Below are 22,868 nucleotides of genomic sequence, written 5' to 3'. Positions count from 1 at the left end.
TGAACCAGAACTCAAGAGATTATACTCAAGGATTATACTAGTTCAGATCTAGGGTCTAATAGCTACACACTTCACAGTGCAGATGAGTGACGTATTGGCTAATCCTCCTGTCATGTACAGCTCAACTAAACCACACACACACACACACTCATCCCTACATCTGAGCCTAAAAACTAGTGGTGGGAGGAAGGGAGACCTCCTAGTTATTGACATAGACAGAAGTGTTGCTACAGCTGAGTCACAGTATCATGTTGAATGACTCCAGTCTGGAGTGAAGATGGATACTGGTAGACACAGTGGTCAGACAGAGACAGATAAGAGAGTTGAAGAGATGTTCTCACCTGGACCCTGTGGTCATCAGTGTCCACCACGGTGGCCACTCTGACAAGCATGGGGTTCCTCTTGTCCACCGTCTCCAACTTCATGAGTGGCTGGAAACTGTGGGGGGGTTTCTGTAGAGGGAGAGTGGAGGGGGGGGGGGGGGGGGGGGTGTTAGGGCTCAGAGGCACCAATAGCGCTTGCAGGCCAAGAGTACTTAGCACTTCTGAACATAATTTGCGAACCGAGGGCGCTTCACAGGTAGAATCGCATGAATAATTCCGGTAGTCCGACCTCTACAGCGGGTGGTCCTTAAAACACAGCGCGCTGACAATCGGCAGACGTCGCATCGAATGTGGGTCTGGCGTTCAAGCGTGCATCTTTAGGCAGCATATCATATGTCACACTCTGCGGCAGACGGCCAGCTAGGCTACTACTGTGTTGGAATGTAGACGTGGGGCTGCCACATCGTCTTGCGTGCCGAGGATAGAGATATAAACAGCCGTACCCCTTTAAAAGCCCTGGCAGGAGCCGGTGACGAGTGGGTCTCCTCCAGATACTTTCCCCAGGAGAAATTCTTGACATTGGGGTAACCTACAGGAAAGAGTAATGAAAAAGACTGAGCCAGATTGAGCACGACTACACATGCTGTATCATGTAGTACATGTGTGGGCGGGTAAAGTCCCTTGTGCTTTCTGTCATTCTAAACCATCGGTCTTCTCCACAGTGGAATAACATCATTTACAGATCAGATTAAAACAAACAAAAAAATTCTGTCATTTAGCAGACACTCTTATCCCAAGTGACTTACAGTAGGGAGTGCATACATTTTCATACTTTTATTCGTACTGGTCCCCCATGGGAATTGAACCCACATCCCTGGCGTTGCAAGTGCCACGCCCTACCAACTGAGCTACATGGGCAGTGATCTGCTTGGAAACGTTCCATGTGTTGATCTTTACTATCAGAACTGTATGCTCAGTCATCATTACACATGTGTGGTATCCTGGCAGGATCTGCAGGATACATAGTGAGTTAGTAGCTCACCTGGAGGCTTGGTGAGAATCCTGTCGTTGTCTTGACACCAGCCCACTGGGTGTATGTATGGACTGGTTGCATCACACCTACGGAGGAGGAGCAGGAGAAGGACAGTGGTAACAAAATGCCATCTGCTCAGCAGATTTCTCATTTCTTTGTATATATACACATGTATATTCCTCCTCTTCCCTATAAACGGTTATGACATGAACTTCCCCATAAACTGTTACGGGGGATTGAATAGGGATAATGTTTAGGAGTAAGCACAAGGATAGGAGAATAGGTCAGCTGACATTGTGACAGACTCTGAGCCACTGTGGCTTCAGCCACCTTATGACTGAGTGATTAACCCATTCAGGTAACCGTGATGGCATGTTATGCAACAATCACTTTGACGTATCGGGAAGTGTCAGGGCGAGAAAGGATACTTCCCTCACAGCTTCCCACTGCTCCCTCTCTCCACGTCAACCATCGGTAGGACAACATATATCTATCACCGAATGATGGACGGCACACCACTGACGAGTAGATTGTAGGCAGTAATACTCCTATGATGCTGTCATTGCATCAGCAGTGCAGGATAAATTGCAAGGGGCTTGCATAACGGTTTACTATTTCACCATGGGACTCAACATACTGTATCGAAACCAATCCCTTTTTGTGTTGTGCCAGTGTGACAACTGTGTCGTAATCTACATTTGAGGATTGCCATTGTTTCTACCTCAGTGGTCAGTGTTGTTACAGCAAGCTTGTCTGAGGGACAACATAGACTCCCAGTGTTCTACTCTCTGGCCAGGCCAGGGTGAAGCAGAGCCCAGTGGAGTGGTTAACCTGCTCTTTGGCCCAGAGGTGTGATGCTGTAGGGCCTGTGACTGGCTGACGTGAGCTGTAGCGACAACACATGAGAGAGAGAGCGTCATCTCCCTGGGTGAATCTGCTCGTCCCTTAACCGCTCCAGGCTCTACTCTCTCTCTCTCTCTCTAACTCCTCTCCTCCTTGACATTTATTTGACGATCATCCATAATTCAGCCAATACAAGCTCTTGTATCGTGCAGACTGGGACTTCCTCCTGGCGGTCCAAATCCCAAGCTGGGAGGGCTTAGAGCAGGCACGAAACGACAGTAACGACACGCGCAATTCTCAGTCGGAAAAAGACAAACAAAGGCGAAAATCAACAAGGGTTGGAGGGATGGCAATTGAGGGGGGAAAAGAAGACTAGAGAATTGTGAGGGAAGTGATGTGTGTGCTAGTGTCAAAAGAATAATTCATGTGACAGCCGATTCATACTGTACTTAAAATGTATTACACAAGTAATGTAGCTTGTTTGCTTGTGTAAAATATTAATAACAAACACTCTGGTAAGAGGCAATGCTTTTCTCCTCCCAGACACAAACATTCTGTTGTAATAAATCTAGCACCATCTAGTGCCCAATTCTGCAACAAGAAAACAAAAAAATCTATGTGACTTAGATATGACATCGGTAAACACAAATCACCGCTTTGATTTTGAAGTCTGAAATATCGTAAGGAAATGTTAGGAAATGTAAATCACAAAGTTAGACATTACCAGAAGTCGTAGCTCTCGTCCCAGTCATCAAAGTGCACCAGGAATCGACTGTCCACCATGTCTGTTACTGTGGCAACACAGATGAAGGAGGGGTTCTTCTTGTCAATGGCCTCCAGCTTCATCCCAATTCTGAATCCTAAAGGAGTGACAGTCTGGAAAATAAACACAGGACAGTTACTCAGAGACAAAAAGCTCACATTTGGCTCAGCCATGAACCTTGTCATATTATAGCCTTTCGACTGCTCATGAAACTACTCAATATCTGTGTTGAACGGGTTGATGTCAAGTATTGTACTTCAATGAAGGAGGTGTAAAACTGGGCGTGAAGTCTAACTAAACTAAACAGTTTCACCTAGCGGTAAAACAGTAGTATCAAAGCAATATGAAAGTGATCCATAAGGCCTTGGACACACTCGGATTTTGTGTCAGAGAATTGCGGATGGAGCCAATGGAAGTCAACAGTTGCTGATAGAATGACAACGCCAACGGAGATGATTGTCCGAGGTGGGGAAAGAACGCACAAACGGTCTGTCTTTTGATGGATGCAACTTGTCCAAACTCGTCCGAGAATAGTTGAATTGAGTTGAACTTTTGACGGACAAAAACTGACAATGATGTATGTCATATACAATTTCATCCGAGTTCATGCATTGGAGTGTGTCCCCAACCTAAATTAGATCTGTTGGCTCCTCTTACCGTGTTCTGATTCTCAAACAGGGCCTTGGGAGCTGCCTGGGCTTTGCTCAGCTTGATATACGACAACCAGCTGAACTCCTCATCCTTTAAACCTGTCCATCCATAGAGGGGGGTGGGGGGGGTTATTTTACTCTTTATCAAATATCCCTGGATCAATTTCAGGTATGCTAGTAATCATGCAGAAAATAGCTACTAAAAATGCATGAGTATTGTTTTCCTGTTGCCATAGGTAACCTGCTTGCACGAAGCAAAACAAATGAATTATAACCATCCCTTTATGACTAGTCTCACATAGGAAAAAAAACTGTCCAGCAATACAGTGGTAAAGAAATACTAATGAGAAGATGAGGGAGTGCTACAGTAACAGTTTGAAAATGTCCCATCCAAAATGACCAATACTGTATGCGTTATTAGCTTTTCCAGGTGGATATCTGTCAAAGGTAGCATGTCTCTTACCTTTGGGGGGGTGAAGCGTGTGTCCTGTTTTCTCACACCATCCCACAGGGTGAATGTCTGCAGAGTTGGAATTCACCCAGAAGTCATAGTAGTCGGAGTACTTGTCAAAGTGAAGCCGTATTCTGTGTCCTGAAACCTAAACATGGAAGAAGCATTAAGCATCTTCACACATTACACGGTTATCCTGTGTTTGCTACTCAAACGAAATTAATTAAGTAATAACCTACTGACTAGACGCGCACATGATGCCGTGTAGAAGTGGACATAATTCAAAGTACAAAAACGCATTTATGGTCATTTAATGCTATTGCATAGCAACCCATAACATCACAACTATCACAGCTATGCACTGGAACAAGAACAACGACAATGCAGACTTTGCTTCAGATCTTCCCAAAGCTGAAGATTTCCATGACATGAGTTTCGACTCCCCTGAGAGGGCAGCGATGATGAGTCGAGGTGAGAGGTTACCTCAGCTACAGTGAGCACACAGTACATGGAGGGGTGCTCTGGATCCACTCCCTCTAGCTTCATTCCCACCCGGAATCCATTCTTACTCTGGGGGAAGGCCTGGTGCTGAAAGGAAAATGGGACATCATTAGTTTAAAATACATATTTCCGGGCTTTTGAAAAATAATGAACTTAAAGCAGCAATATGAGACTTTTTGGGCGACCCGGCCAAATTCTCATAGAAATGGGAGTTATAGATCCTCATTGAAAGCAAGTGTAAGAAGCGGTAGATATGTTATATGTGCGCAATTTCTATGCTTCACGTTCTAAGGTTTCATTTCTGCATCTTTTACTTTTGCGTTTGGAAAACCAGCTTCAAACTGAGGAAAGTACAATATTTATGCTTATGGAAAATATATTGCACAGCAGTTTAGATGGTAAAAGGATTCTCTACACTATACTTGCTCGTTTTGTCACAAACTGAAATTATGCAAACTATTAGTATATTAGCAACCAGGAAATGGTGGAGCGATTTCTGCATTGTGCACCTTTAACACTGTTTTTGTAGGCAAAGACTAATGCATGTGATTAATGAGTTGAAATGAATTTATTCTCAACATGTAGGAAAAAATGTAGGACTTGATGTGACATATCATCTTAACCCTGAATGACATGCTGTAAAGGAGGAATAGACGAAAGAATAGATTGACTAGAAGGAAACAGAGAAGGATAAGGGTTTAGGATAAGGGTTTCGATTTAAGTATTTAAGATTCAATAACCCATTCTATACAGGCCTGAGGGGTATGGTATGACAGCTCACCTCTTTGAACAGTTTAGTGGGGGCAGCAATGGCTTTGTCCTGCTCCAGATATGAGGCCCAACACCAAGACTTCTTTTTCCCTCCATATGGAACAGCTTCCATAGTGAGACAATGATTCATTAGATTGTGTAAAAAGCAATACACAACATTACATTGAAACACATACAGTTTGTTTGTGTGTGTGTGTGTGTGTGTGTGTGTGTGTGTGTGTGTGTGTGTGTGTGTGTGTGTGTGTGTGTGTGTGTGTGTGTGTGTGTGTGTGTGTGTGTGTGTGTGTGTGTGTGCAAATGGCAGTGATTATATCAATATGGTGATTGTGAAAATTGTGAAAATGAGTATCCGGGCCCGGAGTGGACCCTCACAAGTGTCCCTCCCACTGCATGTTTCTACTCACTGTGTCTCAGTAGGCCTGCGTCCCCCCTCCGTTTCCTCCTGCCTCGCGGCGCGCCACGGGTCGTCTTCCTGCTGTCTTTCTCCTCCTGTTTGATGCACACAGGAGGCTTTACACACTAGAACACTAGAATATGCAGTAACATTTTAAGACTAAGAATTCTAAGAACAGTACCAGTCAAAAGTTTGGACACACCTACTCATTCCAGGGTTTTTCTTTATTTTTTACTATTTTCTACATTGTAGAATAATAGTGAAGACATCAAAACTAGGAAATAACACATATGGAATCAACCATCAAGTGCTATGATGAAACTGGCTCTCATGAGGACCGCCACAGGAAAGGAAGACCTAGAGTTCCCTCTGCTGCAGAGGATAAGTTCATTAGAGTTACCAGACTCAGAAATTGAAGCCCAAATAAATGCTTCACAAAGTTCAAGTAACAGACACATCTCAACATCAACTGTTCAGAGGAGACTGCGTGAATTATGCCTTCATGGTAGAATTGCTGCAAAGAAACCACTACTAAAGGACACCAATAAGAAGACACTTGCTTGGGCCAAGAAACATCCTTTGGTCTGATGAGTCCAAACTGCTGTGTCTTTGTGAGACGCAGAGTAGGTGAACAGATGATCTCTGTATGTGTAGTTCCCACCGTGAAGCATGGAGGAGGAGGTGTGATGGTGTGTGGGTGCTTTGCTGGGAACACTTTCTGTGATTTATTTAGAATTCAAGGCACACATAACCAGCATGGCTACCACAGCATTCTGCAGCGATACGCCATACAACCTGGTTTGCGCTTAGTGGGACTATCATTTGTTTTTCAACAGGACAAAGACCCAACACACCTCCAGGCTGTGTAAGGGCTATTTGACCAAGAAGGAGAATGATGTAGTGCTGCATCAGATGACCTGACCTCCACAATCACCCGACCTCAACCCAATTGAGATGGTTTGGGATAGGTTGGACTGCAGAGTGAAGGAAAAGCAGCCAACAAGTTCTCAGCATATGTGGGAACTCCTTCAAGACCTTTGGAAAAGCATTCCAGGTGAAGCTGGTTGAGAGAATGCCAAGAGTGTGCAAAGCTATCATAAAGGCAAAGGGTGGCTACTTTGAAGAATCTAACATATAACATCCATCTTGATTTGTTTAACACTTTTTTGGTCACTACATAATTTGACTGGTACTGTATATAAATGTGATATTTCAGTTTTATAATTTTTATACACTTGCAAACATTTCTAAAAACCTGTTTTAGCTTTGTCATTCTGGGATATTGTGTGTAGACTGATGAGGGAAATAAACTATTTTATCAATTTTAGAATAAGGCTGTAACCTAACAAAATGTGGAAAAAGTCAAGGGGCCTGAATATTTTCCAAACGCACTGTACTCACACATACAGTATAGACTAGAGCAATGTGATATTTTGGCACAGGCAATGAGGACAGTGTTTACGAGGTAGTATTGAAATCATTCTGAATTTGTGTTTACTGTACATTGAAATAGTTCCATTTTGAAACAATAATGATAAATCAGAGATTAGCCAAGAGTTATCTACACCAGTCGGGTCGCAGCACGTTCTGTGAAGCATTCATTTAGTACGAGTTATGACACCTCAGCAGGAAAGGCATGCAAGGCTAACACGTCATCCCTCAAAATCCTGTGCAATTTGGAGTGATGCCAAAAGATTTACAGACTTGAGGTTCTATACCATATAAATCAAATAAGCATATATCTACAAAATGTGATGAAATATCAGTAAGATGTCAACAGTTAGGTATAATTCAGTAGGTACACAATTCAGGATAACATTTGTAAAAAAAAAAAAAAATGTTTTAAATCCTTGGCGTAATAAAGTAATACTGACATAGACTTCATCATCGTCCTCAGGCGGGACCTCTGGGGTGTCCATCTTGTACTGCTGCAAAGACCTCTTACGGCTGACCCCCACCACCTCCCCATTACTCTTCGAAACCTCCTTCTTTAGCTTCAGCTCACTGCAGTGGAAAGAAAATATAGAGTAAAGGTTTGTGCAAAAAAGGATTACCCTTCTAATAAACTATAGTTTCAGTAATAGCTGAACCGCAAAATAGCTAAAGCTTGGCCAGCATGAAACATTAATGCCAAAATAGTCTTCCTTCATGGCAATTTCTGAAATCTATGACTAAAAGAATAAACAAAGAAATGCACTGTGGTGCTGGGCAGAAAACCAAACTGATTGTGTTACTAGGATATTATTAGATTGTAGAACTAAATTGATTTTAAGGGGGACCACACCTTGTATTTCATATACATAACGCATTACTCCTACGTTGACTTACTCAAGGGCTGCCTATGAAGAATCCTATCATCATCAGCAGCTAGAAATATGGTCAAAATCTAACAAAAATTACAATCCAACTCCAATTTTTCCAAATGAAATGTGATTAACTGTTCATTACAGTATGTATAGTCTGTCTTTCTCTTCTCTGTTGCCATGGCAGTAGTAAATCCACAGAAGGAATACCACTTTAAGGTGCAACGTTCTGTTCGCAGTTTCTCCTATTTAAAACAATGGATATTTGGGGCCCACGGCAACTCTCTCTCTCTCTCTCTCTCTCTCTCTCTCTCTCTCTCTCTCTCTCTCTCTCTCTCTCTCTCTCTCTCTCTCTCTCTCTCTCTCTCTCTCTCTCTCTCTCTCTCTCTCTCTCTCTCTCTCTCTCTCTCTCTCTCTCTCTCTCTCTCTCTCTCTCTCTCTCTCTCTCTCTCTCTCTCTCTCTCTCTCTCTCTCTCTCTCTCTCTCTCTCTCTCTCTCTCTCTCTCTCAGCATGCATTAGCATCACCACTAGTCTTTACATTAACTAACTGATCAATTATTTCTGGCTTCCACCTTGCATAGGATGGCTTGCCAAAGAAATGTTTAGGAGGTAGACTTATCGATTTTCTTAAGCATATGAAATATGTTTATAGTTGTTGTGGTTATGAATGTAGGAAACTAAATATATACGGTTGCTTATATCAGCACATCGAGACATGAATAATAAAATAAAATAAAAAATTACGTTAAACATTTACTTAACCATGATAACCATAAACAATGTTTGTCTCTCATTGACTGGGTGAAAGTCTGTACTGGCCATTATGTCAGTGTACTGTACATAAGCGGAGTTTATTACAAACAGAACTTCATAAGCACAATAAACACCAGCTCAACTACCGGAAAAAAGCATATGCAGAAACTGCAGTTAAGACCAGACCAGACTAGATGCCCTGGATACTAATGAAACCCTAGTCCTCCCCACTCCCCAGGCCGCTCCCCAGGCCACTCCCCAGCCCACTCACTCCTGCTGGTCCTGCTGCAGACAGCGCTCACTGCAGTGGAGGCCATCAGACATGAAGTCCACGGGGGAGCCCTTCCTTTGGCAGCGCACGCACACCAGGCCTCTCTGGGCCCACTGCCCCTCCTGCATCTCCTCTATCTCTTTCACGGCTACCGCAGCACTGTCTGAGAGGGTTGTGGAAGGAGGGAGAGAGGGCGAAGAAAAGAGAGAGTCACAAAGTCATCCTCACCCATATCCTGTGTGGCTAATGAATCATTTCTAAGTTCAGGGTCAATAACAACAGAGCAATGTGATAACATAAAAGGTTCCCGTGCATTCCCTGTTTCATTAATAAACAACAGCAACATAGCCACCAGCTAGACTGAGACTCAAATTGAAGGCCTTATTTGGAGATAATCAGAAATGCTCAAATAGATAGCTGACTGCTTATAATGATCACGATTCACCATTTTGTGCTTAGCTTTGCTGAGCTCAATTCGACTGACTCTCGTGCCTAGGGTTAGACACAATAAGGACAATTATTGAAAATGCACACGTCTTGTATATCAAAAGGTATGAACATGAAATACTATTTCAGACAGCAAAGTTACAGGATGGATAATTATCTAGTTTTGTAAATAGCCGTTATAGACAATATAATGATTTGCCGTGAAATGTAAAAACAAAGCCAACTCTACAGCAGCTTCTTAAAGACTGTATGCATGGTATGTGATAAGCTGGTGAAAATCTTCCGTTAAACATGCCCATTTGAAAGACGAAAGAGAAGATATATGCACATCCCACCCGATCAGGTGCATCTCAGACCCCAATGGGGATACAAACATTGTACATGTGTATGCTACCGTCTCACAAATATATCCCTTCCGGGAACATCTAAAAGTTGTGGACATTGAACCATGCCATCTTACCCTCCCGAGCAGTGGGCACTGCCCATGTAATGGTGGCATGAGCTTTCTTCACACTCTCATCTTCTCCCTCCTCTGTTAGGACCTCCAAGACTCCAAACTCATTCACCTTAAACTAATAAACATAGCACAAACTTTCAAAATGGATTAAATCAATGTTTTTCTCTCACCCATCTACACACAATAGCCCAGAATGACAAAGTGAAAATGTGTTTTTAGAAATGTTAGCAAATGTATTGAAAATTAAATACAGAAATATCTAATTTACATAGGTACTCACACCCCTGAGTCAATACATGTTAGAATCACCTTTGGCAGTGATTACAGCTGTGAGTCTTTCTGGATAAGTCTCGAAGAGCTTTGCACACCTGGATTGTACAATATTTGTACATTTTTCTTCTTTAAATTCTTCAAGCTCGGTCAAGTTGGTTGTTGATCATTGCTAGAAGGCCATTTTCAAGTCTTGCCACAGATTTTTAAGCCAATTTAAGTAAAAACTTTAACTAGGCCACTTAGGAACATTCAATGCCGTCTGGTAAGCAACTCTAGAGTATATTTGGCCTTGTGTTTTAGGTTACAGTCCTGCTGAAATGTGAATTTGTCTCCCAATGTCTGTTGGAAGCAGACTGAACCAGGTTTTCCTCTAGGATTGCGCTTGTCTCTATTCAGTTTATTTTTTATCTTAAAAACTCCCTAATCCTTGCCTATGGCAAGCATACCCATAACACGATGCAGCCACCACCATGCTTGAACATGTGAAGAGTGGTACACAGTGATGTGTTGTGTTGGATTTGCCCCAAACATAACACTTTGTATTCAGAACATAAAGTTAATTTCTTTCCACATTTCATACAGTTTTACTTCAGTGCCTTACTGCAAACAGGAAGTATGTTTTGGAATATTTGTATTTTGTTCCTGAGTTAGGAAGGACGCCTCTATCTTTGTAGTGACTGGGTGTATTGATACACCATCCAAAGTGTAATTAATAACTGAAATGCTGAAAGGGATATTCAATGTATGTTTAAAATATATATATATTTACTCATCTACCAATAGGTGCCCTTCTTTGCAAGGCATTGGAAACCCTCTCTTGAATACTTATTGACTCAAGACATTTCAGCTTTTAATTTTTAATAAATGTATAAACTTTTCTAAAAACATTATTCCACTTTGACATTATGGGGTATTGTGTGTAGGCCAGTGACACAAAATCTCAATTTAATCCCATTTTAACATAACAAAATGTGGAAAAAGTCAAGGGGTGTGAATCCTTTCTGAAAACACTCTATATGTGAGGAGTGAGGACATACTGTATATTCAGATGAATACTGTGATTAGCGCCATGTGACCTAGTCAGGAAAAAAGTCCTTGGTCCTAATTATACAATTTATGATTTATACAATTATATATATATCATTGATTTTCTCATTACACAAATAGATCATTCTACTTCATTATAATGTGTCCTTATTCTGATAGGTATAACACAAGTTTAAAAAATTTTTTTTATCTCTCATATATATATATATATATATATGGCAACATTGAACCTTTTCAGCTGTTGTGGTGATGTGTACCTTCAGCTCACTCCCAGTTAGGGTTCCAACACCATCTTTCCAGTCCATGGCACCATACACATCAAAATCAGGGGTTGCTGCATTTGTAGCTGCATTTGTAGCATTTTTAGACTCATCCATGTTAAAAATGGGGATATCTGAAAAAGACAAGATGAAGTCACACCAGACAATAAATAACACTGTGCAGAATGAATATGGCACAGGCCTACTGAATCTACATAAACTGACTTTTAAAAAATCAGCTTAGTGAAGTTATTGCAACCGTAGTCCTGCGCAAAGTGCAAGTCAAATGAAAAGAAGAGAAACAACTGAACGTTTCACACAGAGCGGCTTTGCAACAGTGTCTCAATAATGTTTCACAAAGCCGCTTTGCAACAATGTTTCAATTATTGTTGAAATGTAACAGCGGAAGGCCTGCAACATTGTAACTCGGTGACATACATCAACCACTAGAGGTCAGTGCTGACTAGGTTTAGACGACTGCGTTTGAAACTTTCAGACCCTATCAAACAATGAAATCACTGAACAAAAAATGTAGATGATGATTTATTGATGAATTATTGATAGTTCATGCAATTAGGCCTATGATCTATCAATATTGCTGTCTTTCAAATATAATTCCTGACGTTTCGGTAGGGTATATAATTTGTGTGTTATGTATGCGCCTAAAATAATAAGTATAGGCATTAAGACAGTAGCCTACATTAACAGCAAATCGTTGCCAGGCGTTTACGAAATTGCAATATGAAAGTAACTTACATTTATGCATGCAAAATGCATTTACATCCCAAACTATTTGAAAGATCGATCCTCTCTCTGCTAAGCGTCAAAATTGCATCATATGCAGAGAACACTTTTGAAATATCAACACATATTATTACAAAGGAAAATTCCGCGTGTTTACTGTGCACATGTTATTCAACCTGTGTGTTAGATTTTATCATCAGATGTCCATTCTCGGTTATGAGCGTTATTAATATTTATTTCGAGCTTTCTGAGTCAAATAGTTTTAATTACGAGTGGGATTAAATGATTCGGTTGGGCGCAACCAGTTCGCATTTCCTTTGTATTCCAACTAGGTGTGTTACAGATATTTTGTGATGTCCCTTAGCAAGACGCTAATCATGCATTGTATCATATATTAACACTTTTCTTTGCTCTGATACTATTTAATGTGTTTTAAAGCCAGTTTCCCAAAATGGCGGAGCTGGAATATAGTCCTATATAATTCTCACCGGCAGGCCTGCAGACTCGTTGCTCTACAACAAAAATATTATTTTAACTGCCTTGAAAGCTTTTTGGAAGGAAATTATGGTATAAATATTTTAGTCCAGTTCGCTTGTCAAGCGCAATGTCTTCCTCTCCCCAGCCATAACAGGGAATTACACTGAAGCAAACATTATTCTTGAAAGAGTACAATATACCATTATTATATACGTCTCTGGGAGACAAGAAATCTAGCACAACATATTTTCTATCATTGCAGTAATTTTCGACGCAACTTTTGTTACAATTTTAGAACGCAATATATTCACGCTCTACGCATTGAACCTCTTCCTGGCTGATATTATTGATGACACGTCCAGTCGTTTTGTACTTATTGCTAAGTTTTGGTCAAATTCCGTCGCAATGAACCTCTAGCGAAAGTATTATATAACATATCACTCATTACTATAATACATAATTTCCTCCGTCAATTGTTTTATGCTAAAGTACATTTGTTTTAATTTGTCTGTTTCTTACCCAAATTCTCCCACGAGTACTGACAAATTGCCCAGGCAGCCGTCAATGCGCATGAGCATGGCTCTGAGCGAGTGCTTGTGGTGGGTGCCTCAGCTAGACTGTAAAACACATCATGCCAATATCGAAAGTTTGAGCTGGTTGAATAACAACATATGAAATAGAGTAAACCATTATTTGTCGCATAACCTTGTCATCGACATAAAACCATCAGCAAATTATTATGGATGCGCTGTGGATGTTTGGAGACTGAGATAGGCGATGATTAGAATAAAATAACACGAATACCACGTTACTAAAAATAAAACCCAGTTTGCTTGTCGACAGTGAAATGGGGTGACTTGCGAAATAGCACAAAGAACGTCCAGAAACGTTTCAATACCGATCATTTAACCTAAGTTGCGCCATCAACCTATTTTTCAATGTTGTGTTTAGGTTGACGCATCAACGTCGTTATCGTTACAGTTCAAAATAAAAAATAATCTGTGCTCGTGAGTCCTGTGCAAGAAACCATGCAAATTAAAGCAGATTATTGATGTACAAAGTTTCTTTATGCCATGTTGTAGTCCGTTATTACTATGAACAAATTGGCTCAACTTGATTGAATGACATCTAAATGAAAAACAGTAATGGGCTGTAGCCATGGCCTACTGTTTAATTCCATAACTCAGACATCCAAGCTACCTTTATTGGACTTCTAGTTTAGCTTCTCTAGAGTTGATCAAGGGAACTCTAGAACACAATAAAATAGAATGGAGAACAGATATAACAGAATAGAATATGGTATAATAGAATAGAATACAGTTAGAATAGAATACACTAAGTTTGACTTTCACCAGTGAAGGCTTTCCAGACTGAAACAAATGTTGTACAGTAACGTTTTGTGTAGATGGTGTAGTCAACCAAGCTTATCATTCATTACATTCATTACCATTGCCTGAAGTTATAGAAAACATATCCCCTATGGTCTTATAGATATGATCATGAGTATGACTACTTTTCTGTAAAATCTTTCATACTTATGGGCTGCTCTGTAAGAGCACGTATGGCAAATGCGTACTGCATGGGGTACTACTGCTGTTGCAGATCACCATACTGTTTGTACCTTATGGAGCCCAATTCCAAGTTATGGAATGTCCATAGCCATAGTGGCATGGCATAAGGGAAATTACTTCATTGGGAGCCCTTTCCTGCATATGACTGAGCAATTAACTGAAGAAATGCTTTGTGTTGGTGATCTCTCCTCTAATCCATGTTTGGCGATGGTTACATACTGAGGTCACCGCACAATCCACTCACTGCACATAACATTAGTGATTAGTGAGTTACAGTGTCACTAATTCACTAAAAATACAAAAAAAGTTCATCTGATGCAGTGCTGATTAAGGAGGGTGATTGTCAAAAGACATACTGAGGACTGTGTTTATGGTTTAAGTGCTTAGGACTTGTTTCTGTTTCCTCAACGTTCTGTCACGGTTTTAATGACACACGTAGCAGGGGCCTTGTTAATGTTTCAACTCTAAACATTCAAGAATATGTCCGGCTTGCAGAGAGATCACACGTCGCACAATACACTGTAGATCAGTGGGCCAGAGAAGCAGATCATTCTGAAGAACTGTGTGTCCTATTTACATTTCATTTACCCAGAGTCAAGTCTGGCTTGCCTCCTGGTGCTCCAGCAGCTGTTACAGTATATACATCCCAACAGGCCAACAACACATTAATATTCGAAACAAAAATATGGCCCGGTGAATATGCATGCACTGACATCACAGTGTGTGAAGACAGGTTGGTTGTCATACCACTCAGGTGTATTTCTAGCCATTGTGGGTTGGCGCTGCTGTAGAAGTGGTCCGGGCCTTGGGTCGGGCTTTATCCAGAATGGATTGAGATAGGAAGCTTTTTGCATGTGTTTAAGACCATTAAGAACAGTCCTCATCCCCTGCTTTGTTTGCTTTAGGTAGGCTACCTTTTAGCAACTCCAATGATAAAAGATAAAGGCGGCCATTCATGTTGTTGGACTGCTGTTGCAGGTATTGTGGGTATTGAGGGTATTCTCTGAAGCGTTATAAACCAACATCAATCAAGATCAAGACCAATGTCAGTTAAACATGGGTAAATACGTTGGACAGTTTTGGATACCACAGGAAGTGGAGTAGTAGGGAACTAAATGTACGTGTTTACCTGTCAACTTAGTGTGGTACTGTGTAGTCATAACCAAAATTATTAACAAAAATATATATATATATATATATATATATATATATATTATATATGCTAATACAATCGCTCAGAAAAATAGATTTTGTTTAATAAAATAATATTTGTTTTTTTCTCAAAAAGATTGGGGTCAAAATTATTGCCACCCCTGTTTTCAGTCAGTTTCAAGAGACGATTCTGTGGCCAAGTAACCATTTATTTTTGGATTTTGTTGTGTGCTTGGGGTTATTGTCTTGCTGGAAGATCCACTTGCAGCCAAGTTTCAGCCTCCTGGCAGAGGCAACCAGGTTTTTGGCTAAAATGTCCTGGTACTTGGTAAAGTTCATGATGCCGTTGACCTTAACAAGGGCCCCAGGACCAGTGGAAGCAAAATAACCCCATAACATCAAAGATCCTCCACCATATTTTACAGTCGGTATGGGGTTCTTTGCATCGATTCTTCATTCGATGCCAAACCCACCACTGGTGTGTGTGGCCAAAGAGCTCTATTTTCATGTCATCTGATCATAGCACTGGTTCCCATCCAAGTGCCAATGCCGTTTATCAACCTTCAGGCCTTTACATTTGTTGAATGACATGAACATTTAACTCATTGGCCACACACACCAGTAGTGGGTTTAGCGTCGAAAGCAGGATGCAAAGAGCCCCATACTTACTGTAAAATATGGTGGTGGATCGTTGATGTTATGAGGTTATTTTGCTTCCACTGATCCTGGACTTTACCCAGTACCAGGACATTTTAGCCAAAAACTTGCTTGCCTCTGCCAGAAAGCTGAAACTTGGCCACAAGTGGATCTTCCAGCAAGACAATAACCCCAAGCACACAACAAAATCCACAAAGAAATGGTTTGTTGACCACAAAAACAACATTTTGCAATAGCCATCTCAGTCTTGACTTGAACCCCATTGAAATCCTCTGATTTGAATTGAAGACGGCAGTCCAAAGATTCTGTATGGAGGAATGGTCTAAGACCCCTCCCAATGTGTTCTCCCATCTAATAAAACATTTTCGAAAACGTCTCAGTACCGTTATGCTCACAAAGGAAGGGTGCCTGAGTATTGAAAACAGGGGTGTCAATCATTTTGACCCCTATCTTTTATAGAATATTTTAAATTACTTGTTAAATAAATAATTTTTCACTGAGTAATTGTATTAGTATAAAATAATATAATTTCCCATTTTTTTTAGCACCCAATATAGCTCAGTATTTGTATTATTTATTTTATACAGTCTTTTTTGCAATTTTTTTTATCAAGGGTGCCAATCATTTCGGTCATGACATTAGGTCATGTGCTGCTGCTGTCTATTGTAAATATCACAAAACAGCTGACTAGTCAATTTGGAGCATTTGGTATGGACTTTAATACCACCCATTGAAATGATTGAACCTATCTGGGTATAGTTTAAGCAAGTATTTTAGTGTGAAATGCCTACATGGCCTTCCTTTTAGTAGTTTTGTGGTGACAGCAATGGGTGAATGACTCCATATTATTATGGATCATATTATAGGTTTTATTAGGAATGAACGACTGAACTTCTTGGGGTCTTGTGTGATGGAGTCTTATATAATGTAAAAATTGTTCTCCAGAAGTTGCTGATGGACATGATGTCCTTTTATTCTGTTTACTACATTTTGGACAGCCTTCGCATTGGTATTTTCAGGGTCTAAAATAATAGATTTTTTCAACAATATTCAAATGAAGTATGTCCTGTCTTTCATATATAGTAGTTCCATTGTCATATGTTGTGGTACATGATTGACTTGTACTTCCTTTCTCGTGAACACAGAAACTACCCACAAAAACATGCACGATGTCTGCATGGAACCCACATTTAGCTTTCTGCCAAAAAGCATCACAAATTAGGTCCCTAGTGCTACCTCACACATTTACTGTAACTACAGTTAATGGCAAATGTATCATTTATGACTTAAGTTTCACATGATTCATATTATTTGCAGGGTATATGAGGACACGAGGTTGACAGCCTTTTAGCACACTTTGACTACACAACAAAACCATCATGGCAAAGTCCAAAATAGGTGAGTTGATCCAAGGCTTTATTCTTGTTATTCAGTAGTTGGAAACATGACCCTTTTTTAGATTGACTACCAATTATGTGTGCTCATGTTGGTAAGCATGTTGGCTGGGTTTCTTTATAGCACTTTGTGACATTTGCTCAGTGGTGTAAAGTACTTAAGTAAAAATATTTAAAAGTACTACTTAAGTCGTTTTTTGGGGGTATCTGTACTTTACTTGACTATTTATATTTTTGACAACTTTTACTTTTACTTCACTACATTCCTAAAGTAATGTACGTTTTACTCCGTACATTTTCCCTGACACCCAAAAGTACTCGTTACATTTTGACAGGAAAATGGTCCAATTCATACACTTATCATGAGAACATCCCTGGTCATCCCTACTGCATCTGATCTGGCGAACTCACTAAACACAAATGCTTCGGGTTTGTAAATGATGTCAAAGTGTGCCCCTGGCTATCCATAAATGACAAAAACAAGAAAATGGTATGGTATGTTTTGCTTAATATAACGAATTAGAAATTATTTATACTTTTACTTTTGAAACTTAAGTACGTTTTAGCAATAACGTTTACTTTTGATACTTAAGTATATTTAAAACCAAATACTTTAAGACTTTTACTCAAGTAGTATTTTACTGGGTGACTTTCACTTTTACTTTTCTATTAAGGTATCTTTACTTTTACTCAAGTATGACAATTGACTACTTTTTCCACCACTGCATCTGCTGATGTAAAGAGGGCTTTATAAATACATTTGATTTGATTTGTTAGTTCAGGTGTGTAGTTTGGATTCCCTGCACAGTGACTGTGATCTCCATGGAGCTGACTTATCTTTCGGGAGGCTTGATATTTGCGTGGATTGTGGAGGAGTGGGTATGGGACTACGCCATCCCAGTCAAACTAATACACATCGATCTGACGGTAGCAGGTAAGCAACAAGAGATTGAGGCAAGGGGAGAAAAATCTCATTGTCCAAGGGTTCATAAATGTAAGCTTTTCTGAACAAACCTGACATGACTCAAACCATCAAAGACTTGTATTTGGCATATTTACTCTTTAGTTAAGTCGACAGATTATTACAATTATGTATCTATGGACAGCCCACTGCCTGCTGTCTACTTTGCATTCAAATCTGTGTCAAGCACCATGCTTCAAAGGTCCCTCTTTCTATTGTGTGACATCAATTGGTGTTGATATTGTATAGCAGTCAGCCCACGTACTGTAATGATATCTGGGTGCCTGGTGCTGCCTGTGCTCTACAGTAATGCCAGGTTTGATAACAGCAAACACATTAATGACTCCACATGAGTCTACTCCCCACCTGAGCCACATTTTTCACTGGATGTTTAAGTAGGACTTTCAGTAACAGCTAATGGATTTGATTAGAAGAACAAACAATGTCCATGTTAATTCTATCATTGAATTGATGGGATTTCAATCTAGGTTATGTTAGGCATGGTTGTAAGGCTGCTTTAGTATAAAGATGGCTGTCACAATAACATCATGTTCATACATGCTGGCTCATTAGTTTCACAAGCCGACAGAAAGCATGATTTTATTGATTTATTTGTTTATTATGGTTGAAAATGTGTCATATTCAATTACTATCCTGTCCGTTTCTTTCATCCAGTTTTTTCATCTCTGGATTGCTATTGGTAAGAAATCATACTTGATGTCAGGCAATTGGGAGCCAATAAAAATAGAATTAGTTGTCATGTATTATCGCATGAATTAGTCATTCTACATTTATTTTGCAAGGGATTCAATATTTAGGTTTATGATTAAAAATCGACTCTTTCACTAATCTTATCCATTCTGTGTTTCGCAGGTTCTGAATTGGTAATGATGATGGAGGCCAATGATGATGGAGGCTAACTTCTATCATACAAGCTTTTCAGGAATCATTTTCTGTATCCGGTAGAGCTCCAAAATTTCTGGCAAAAACACATTTACACTAGCTTTTCATCAACAACAAAATATACTGTTGAAGTTGGAAGTTTACATACACCTTAGCCAAATACATTTGAACTCATTTAATCTTAGTAATCCTAGTAGAAATTCCCTGTCTTAGGTCAGTTAGGATCACCACTTTATTTTAAGAATGTGAAATGCCAGAATAATAGTAGAGAGAATGATTTATTTCAGCTTTTATTTATTTCTTCACATTCCCAGTGGGTCAGAAGGTTACATACACCCAATTAGTATTTGGTAGCATTGCCTTTAAATTGTTTAACTTGGGTCAAACGGTTTGGGTTGCCTTCCACAAGCTTCCCACAATAAGTTGCGTGAATTTTGACCCATTCCTCCTGACAGAGCTGGTGTGACTGATTCAAGTTTGTAGGCCTCCTTGCTCGCACATGCTTTTTCTATTCTGGCCACAAATTGGGATGTTGTTCTTCGGCTAGCAAGCCTCCCCCTTTCTCCTCCAAACATAACGATGGTCATTGCAAACCGTAGTCTGACTTTTTTTATGGCGGTTTTGGAGCAGTGGCTTCTTCCTTGCTGAGCGGCCATTCAGATTATGTCGATATAGGACTCGTTTTACTGTGGATATAGATACTTTTGTACCTGTTTCCTACAGCATCTTCACAAGGTGCTTTGCTGTTGTTCTGGGATTAATTTGCACTTTTTACACCAAAGTACGTTCATCTCTAGGAGACAGAATGCGTCTCCTTCCTGCGCGGTATGACAGCTGCGTTGGTCCCATGGTGTTTATACTTGTGTGCTATTGTTTGTACAGATGAACGTGGTACCTTCAGGCGTTTGGAAATTGCTCCCAAGGATGAACCAGGCTTGTGGAGGTCTACAATTGTTTTTCTGAGGTCTTGGCTGATTTATTTTGATTCTCCCAAGATGTCAAGCAAAGAGGCACTGAGTTTGAAGGTAGGCCTTGAAATACATCCACAGGTACACCTCCAATTGACTCAAATTATGTCAATTAGCCTATCAGAAGCTTCTAAAGCCATGACATAATTTTCTGGAATTTTCCAAGCTGTTTAAAGGCACAGTCAACTTAGTGTATGTAAACTTCTGACCCACTGGAATTGTGATACAGTGAATTATAAGTGAAATAATCTGTCTGTAAACAACTGTTGGAAAAATGACTTGTGTCAAGTCCTAACCGACTTGCCAAAACTATAGTTTGTTAACAAGAAATTTGTGGAGTGGTTGAAAAACTAGTTTTAATGACTCCAACCTAAGTGTATGTAAACTTCCGACTTCAACTGTACAGTCAATGATATTGTTTTATGTTCAGTTTTTTTACTGCACACTTTTGGTACTCTATGAATCTACATATTATAGTTTGCAATTATAGTCCGTTTGGAAGGAATTGTTTAGCATTTTAAACACTTCTTGCAAAAAAGGCTTTTTGTTTTGTGAGTCTGGTCCATATCCTCTTCCATGCCATTGAAAATAATAAGGAATCACGTGATCTTTTTAATTTTTTTATTTCACCTTTATTTAACCAGGTAGGCTAGTTGAGAACAAGTTCTCATTTACAACTGCGACCTGGCCAAGATAAAGCAAAGCAGTGAGACACAAACAACAACACAATTTTATTTCAACTTTTTAAATGATGCTCTCCTGAAGTGAACCACTCCAAAAGGGCTTGGCAGGGCTAACGTTTTTGTCTGAATGTCCTCTATTTGGTGTGTGGAATAAACAAGCGTACAGTCAATAACACGATAGAAATTATTACTGTAACAAAGTGTTATTACTGCGTTATTACTGTAACAAAGTGTTATTACTGTGTTATTACTGTAACAATGTGTTATTAAAAGGGGTTATTACTGCATTATTACTGTAACAAAGGGTTATTACAAAGTGTTACTTCGGCATTATTACTGTAACAAAGCATTATTACTGTGTTATTACTGTAACAAAGTGGTGTTACTGCATTATTACTGTAACAAAATCGTATTAGAAAGTGTTATTACTGCATTATTACTGTAACAAAGGGTTATTACAAAGTGTTATTACTGCGTTATTACTGTAGCCAAGTGTTAGTACTGTGTTATTACTGTAACAAAGTGTTGTTACCGCATTATTGCTGTAACAAAGGGTTATTACAAAGTGTTATTACTGCGTTATTACTGTAACAACGTCTTATTAGAAAGTGTTATTACCGCATTATTACTGTAACAGAGGGTTATTACAAAGTGTTACTACCACATTATTACTGTAACAAAGGGTTATTACTGTAACAAAGTGTTATTAAAAGGTGTTATTACTGCATTACTACTGTAACAAAGGGTTATTACAAAGTGTTACTGCTGCATTATTACTTTAGCAAAGGGTTATTACAAAGTGTTATTACTGCGTTGTTACTATAACAAAGTGGTATTACTGCATTGTTACTGTAACAGGGTTATTACAAAGTGTTTTTACTGCCTTATTACTGTAACAAAGTGTTATTACTGCATTATTACTGCAACAAAGGGTTATTACAAAGTGTTACTGCTGCGTTATTAATGTAACAAAATGTTATTGCTGCGTTATTACTGTAACAAAGGGTTATTACAAAGTGTTATTAATGTAACAAAGTGTTATTACGGTGTTTTCACTGTAACAAAGTGTTATCAGAATGTTGTATTATTGTCTTATAACACATCACCTCATTAACACTAAGAAATCTTTGGGATAGCATAGTGGGGAACGTGATTAAGCCTGAGCATCTGTTGTCTGTCAAAGCGCTTTGGATTAAGCATGCTTAGAATTACCGAGGCAGTGGTGAGCAGTCAGTCAGTCGCCCCTCCTCGTTACCTTGATTGGTGTCATTTCAGTACAGAAACCAACATCCTTCTCTTGAAGGGGGTCAGTCTGCTGATCACTCCATTCTGCAATACTGACCCACGTCACAGTTGTAATCCCAGTGACCCCACATTTACACAGACACACCCCAGACAGGGAAGAAAGACTGAGAGTAAACTAAAAGGATTGAAAAGCTACATCAGGAGGTACAGTATCTGCCCCTAATATGGTTGATTTGCATCACACAACAAACACAACTGTCAGACCCACAGTTTGATTTTCAACTGTCCCCTTCCATTCACTTTGAAGACATGAATAGCAGCATGTTCTTTGTAATGGATTTGTAGTTGGAATGAGAGCACAGGAAAGAAGGGCATTAATCATTTAATGAGATTACGCAAAGGTGCTGGAGGGTGTATGGGAGGGGACCCAAGGGCAGGTCTTCGGGGGCTGATTGCCTACAGTGTGTATGCTCTCTGTGAGTGTGTGTGCGCTGTGTGTGTGTGCATATGTTTGGCTGTGTGTGTGCGTTAACACCACTCTGCAGCACATGGCAAGGTGAGCCATGGAGTCG

General features: G+C 39.8%; 1 protein-coding gene across 1 annotated transcript in view; it reads right to left on the bottom strand.

Moving 5' to 3' along the window:
• The window catches only part of LOC139407770 (L3MBTL histone methyl-lysine binding protein 3), a 30,885-nt gene extending 19,227 nt beyond the window's left edge, over nucleotides 1-11,658 (bottom strand). The window contains exons 1-13 of the mRNA XM_071151630.1: nucleotides 11,539-11,658; nucleotides 9,965-10,076; nucleotides 9,058-9,220; nucleotides 7,604-7,733; nucleotides 5,740-5,824; nucleotides 5,346-5,440; nucleotides 4,547-4,651; nucleotides 4,076-4,211; nucleotides 3,620-3,711; nucleotides 2,924-3,075; nucleotides 1,366-1,442; nucleotides 827-912; nucleotides 342-452 (exon numbers count right to left, since the gene is read on the bottom strand). Of these exons, the coding sequence (XP_071007731.1) occupies nucleotides 342-452; nucleotides 827-912; nucleotides 1,366-1,442; nucleotides 2,924-3,075; nucleotides 3,620-3,711; nucleotides 4,076-4,211; nucleotides 4,547-4,651; nucleotides 5,346-5,440; nucleotides 5,740-5,824; nucleotides 7,604-7,733; nucleotides 9,058-9,220; nucleotides 9,965-10,076; nucleotides 11,539-11,658 (1,464 nt within the window). The remainder of the gene's footprint in view (nucleotides 1-341; nucleotides 453-826; nucleotides 913-1,365; nucleotides 1,443-2,923; nucleotides 3,076-3,619; nucleotides 3,712-4,075; nucleotides 4,212-4,546; nucleotides 4,652-5,345; nucleotides 5,441-5,739; nucleotides 5,825-7,603; nucleotides 7,734-9,057; nucleotides 9,221-9,964; nucleotides 10,077-11,538) is intronic.
• Between the last annotated feature and the right edge of the window lie 11,210 nt (nucleotides 11,659-22,868).

Source organism: Oncorhynchus clarkii, chromosome 4, assembly GCF_045791955.1.
Source record: "Oncorhynchus clarkii lewisi isolate Uvic-CL-2024 chromosome 4, UVic_Ocla_1.0, whole genome shotgun sequence".
NCBI classification, from domain to species: Eukaryota; Metazoa; Chordata; class Actinopteri; order Salmoniformes; family Salmonidae; genus Oncorhynchus; species Oncorhynchus clarkii.
The sequence above is the reverse complement of the archived record's forward strand: the minus strand, read 5'-3'. Positions and strand labels throughout refer to the sequence as shown.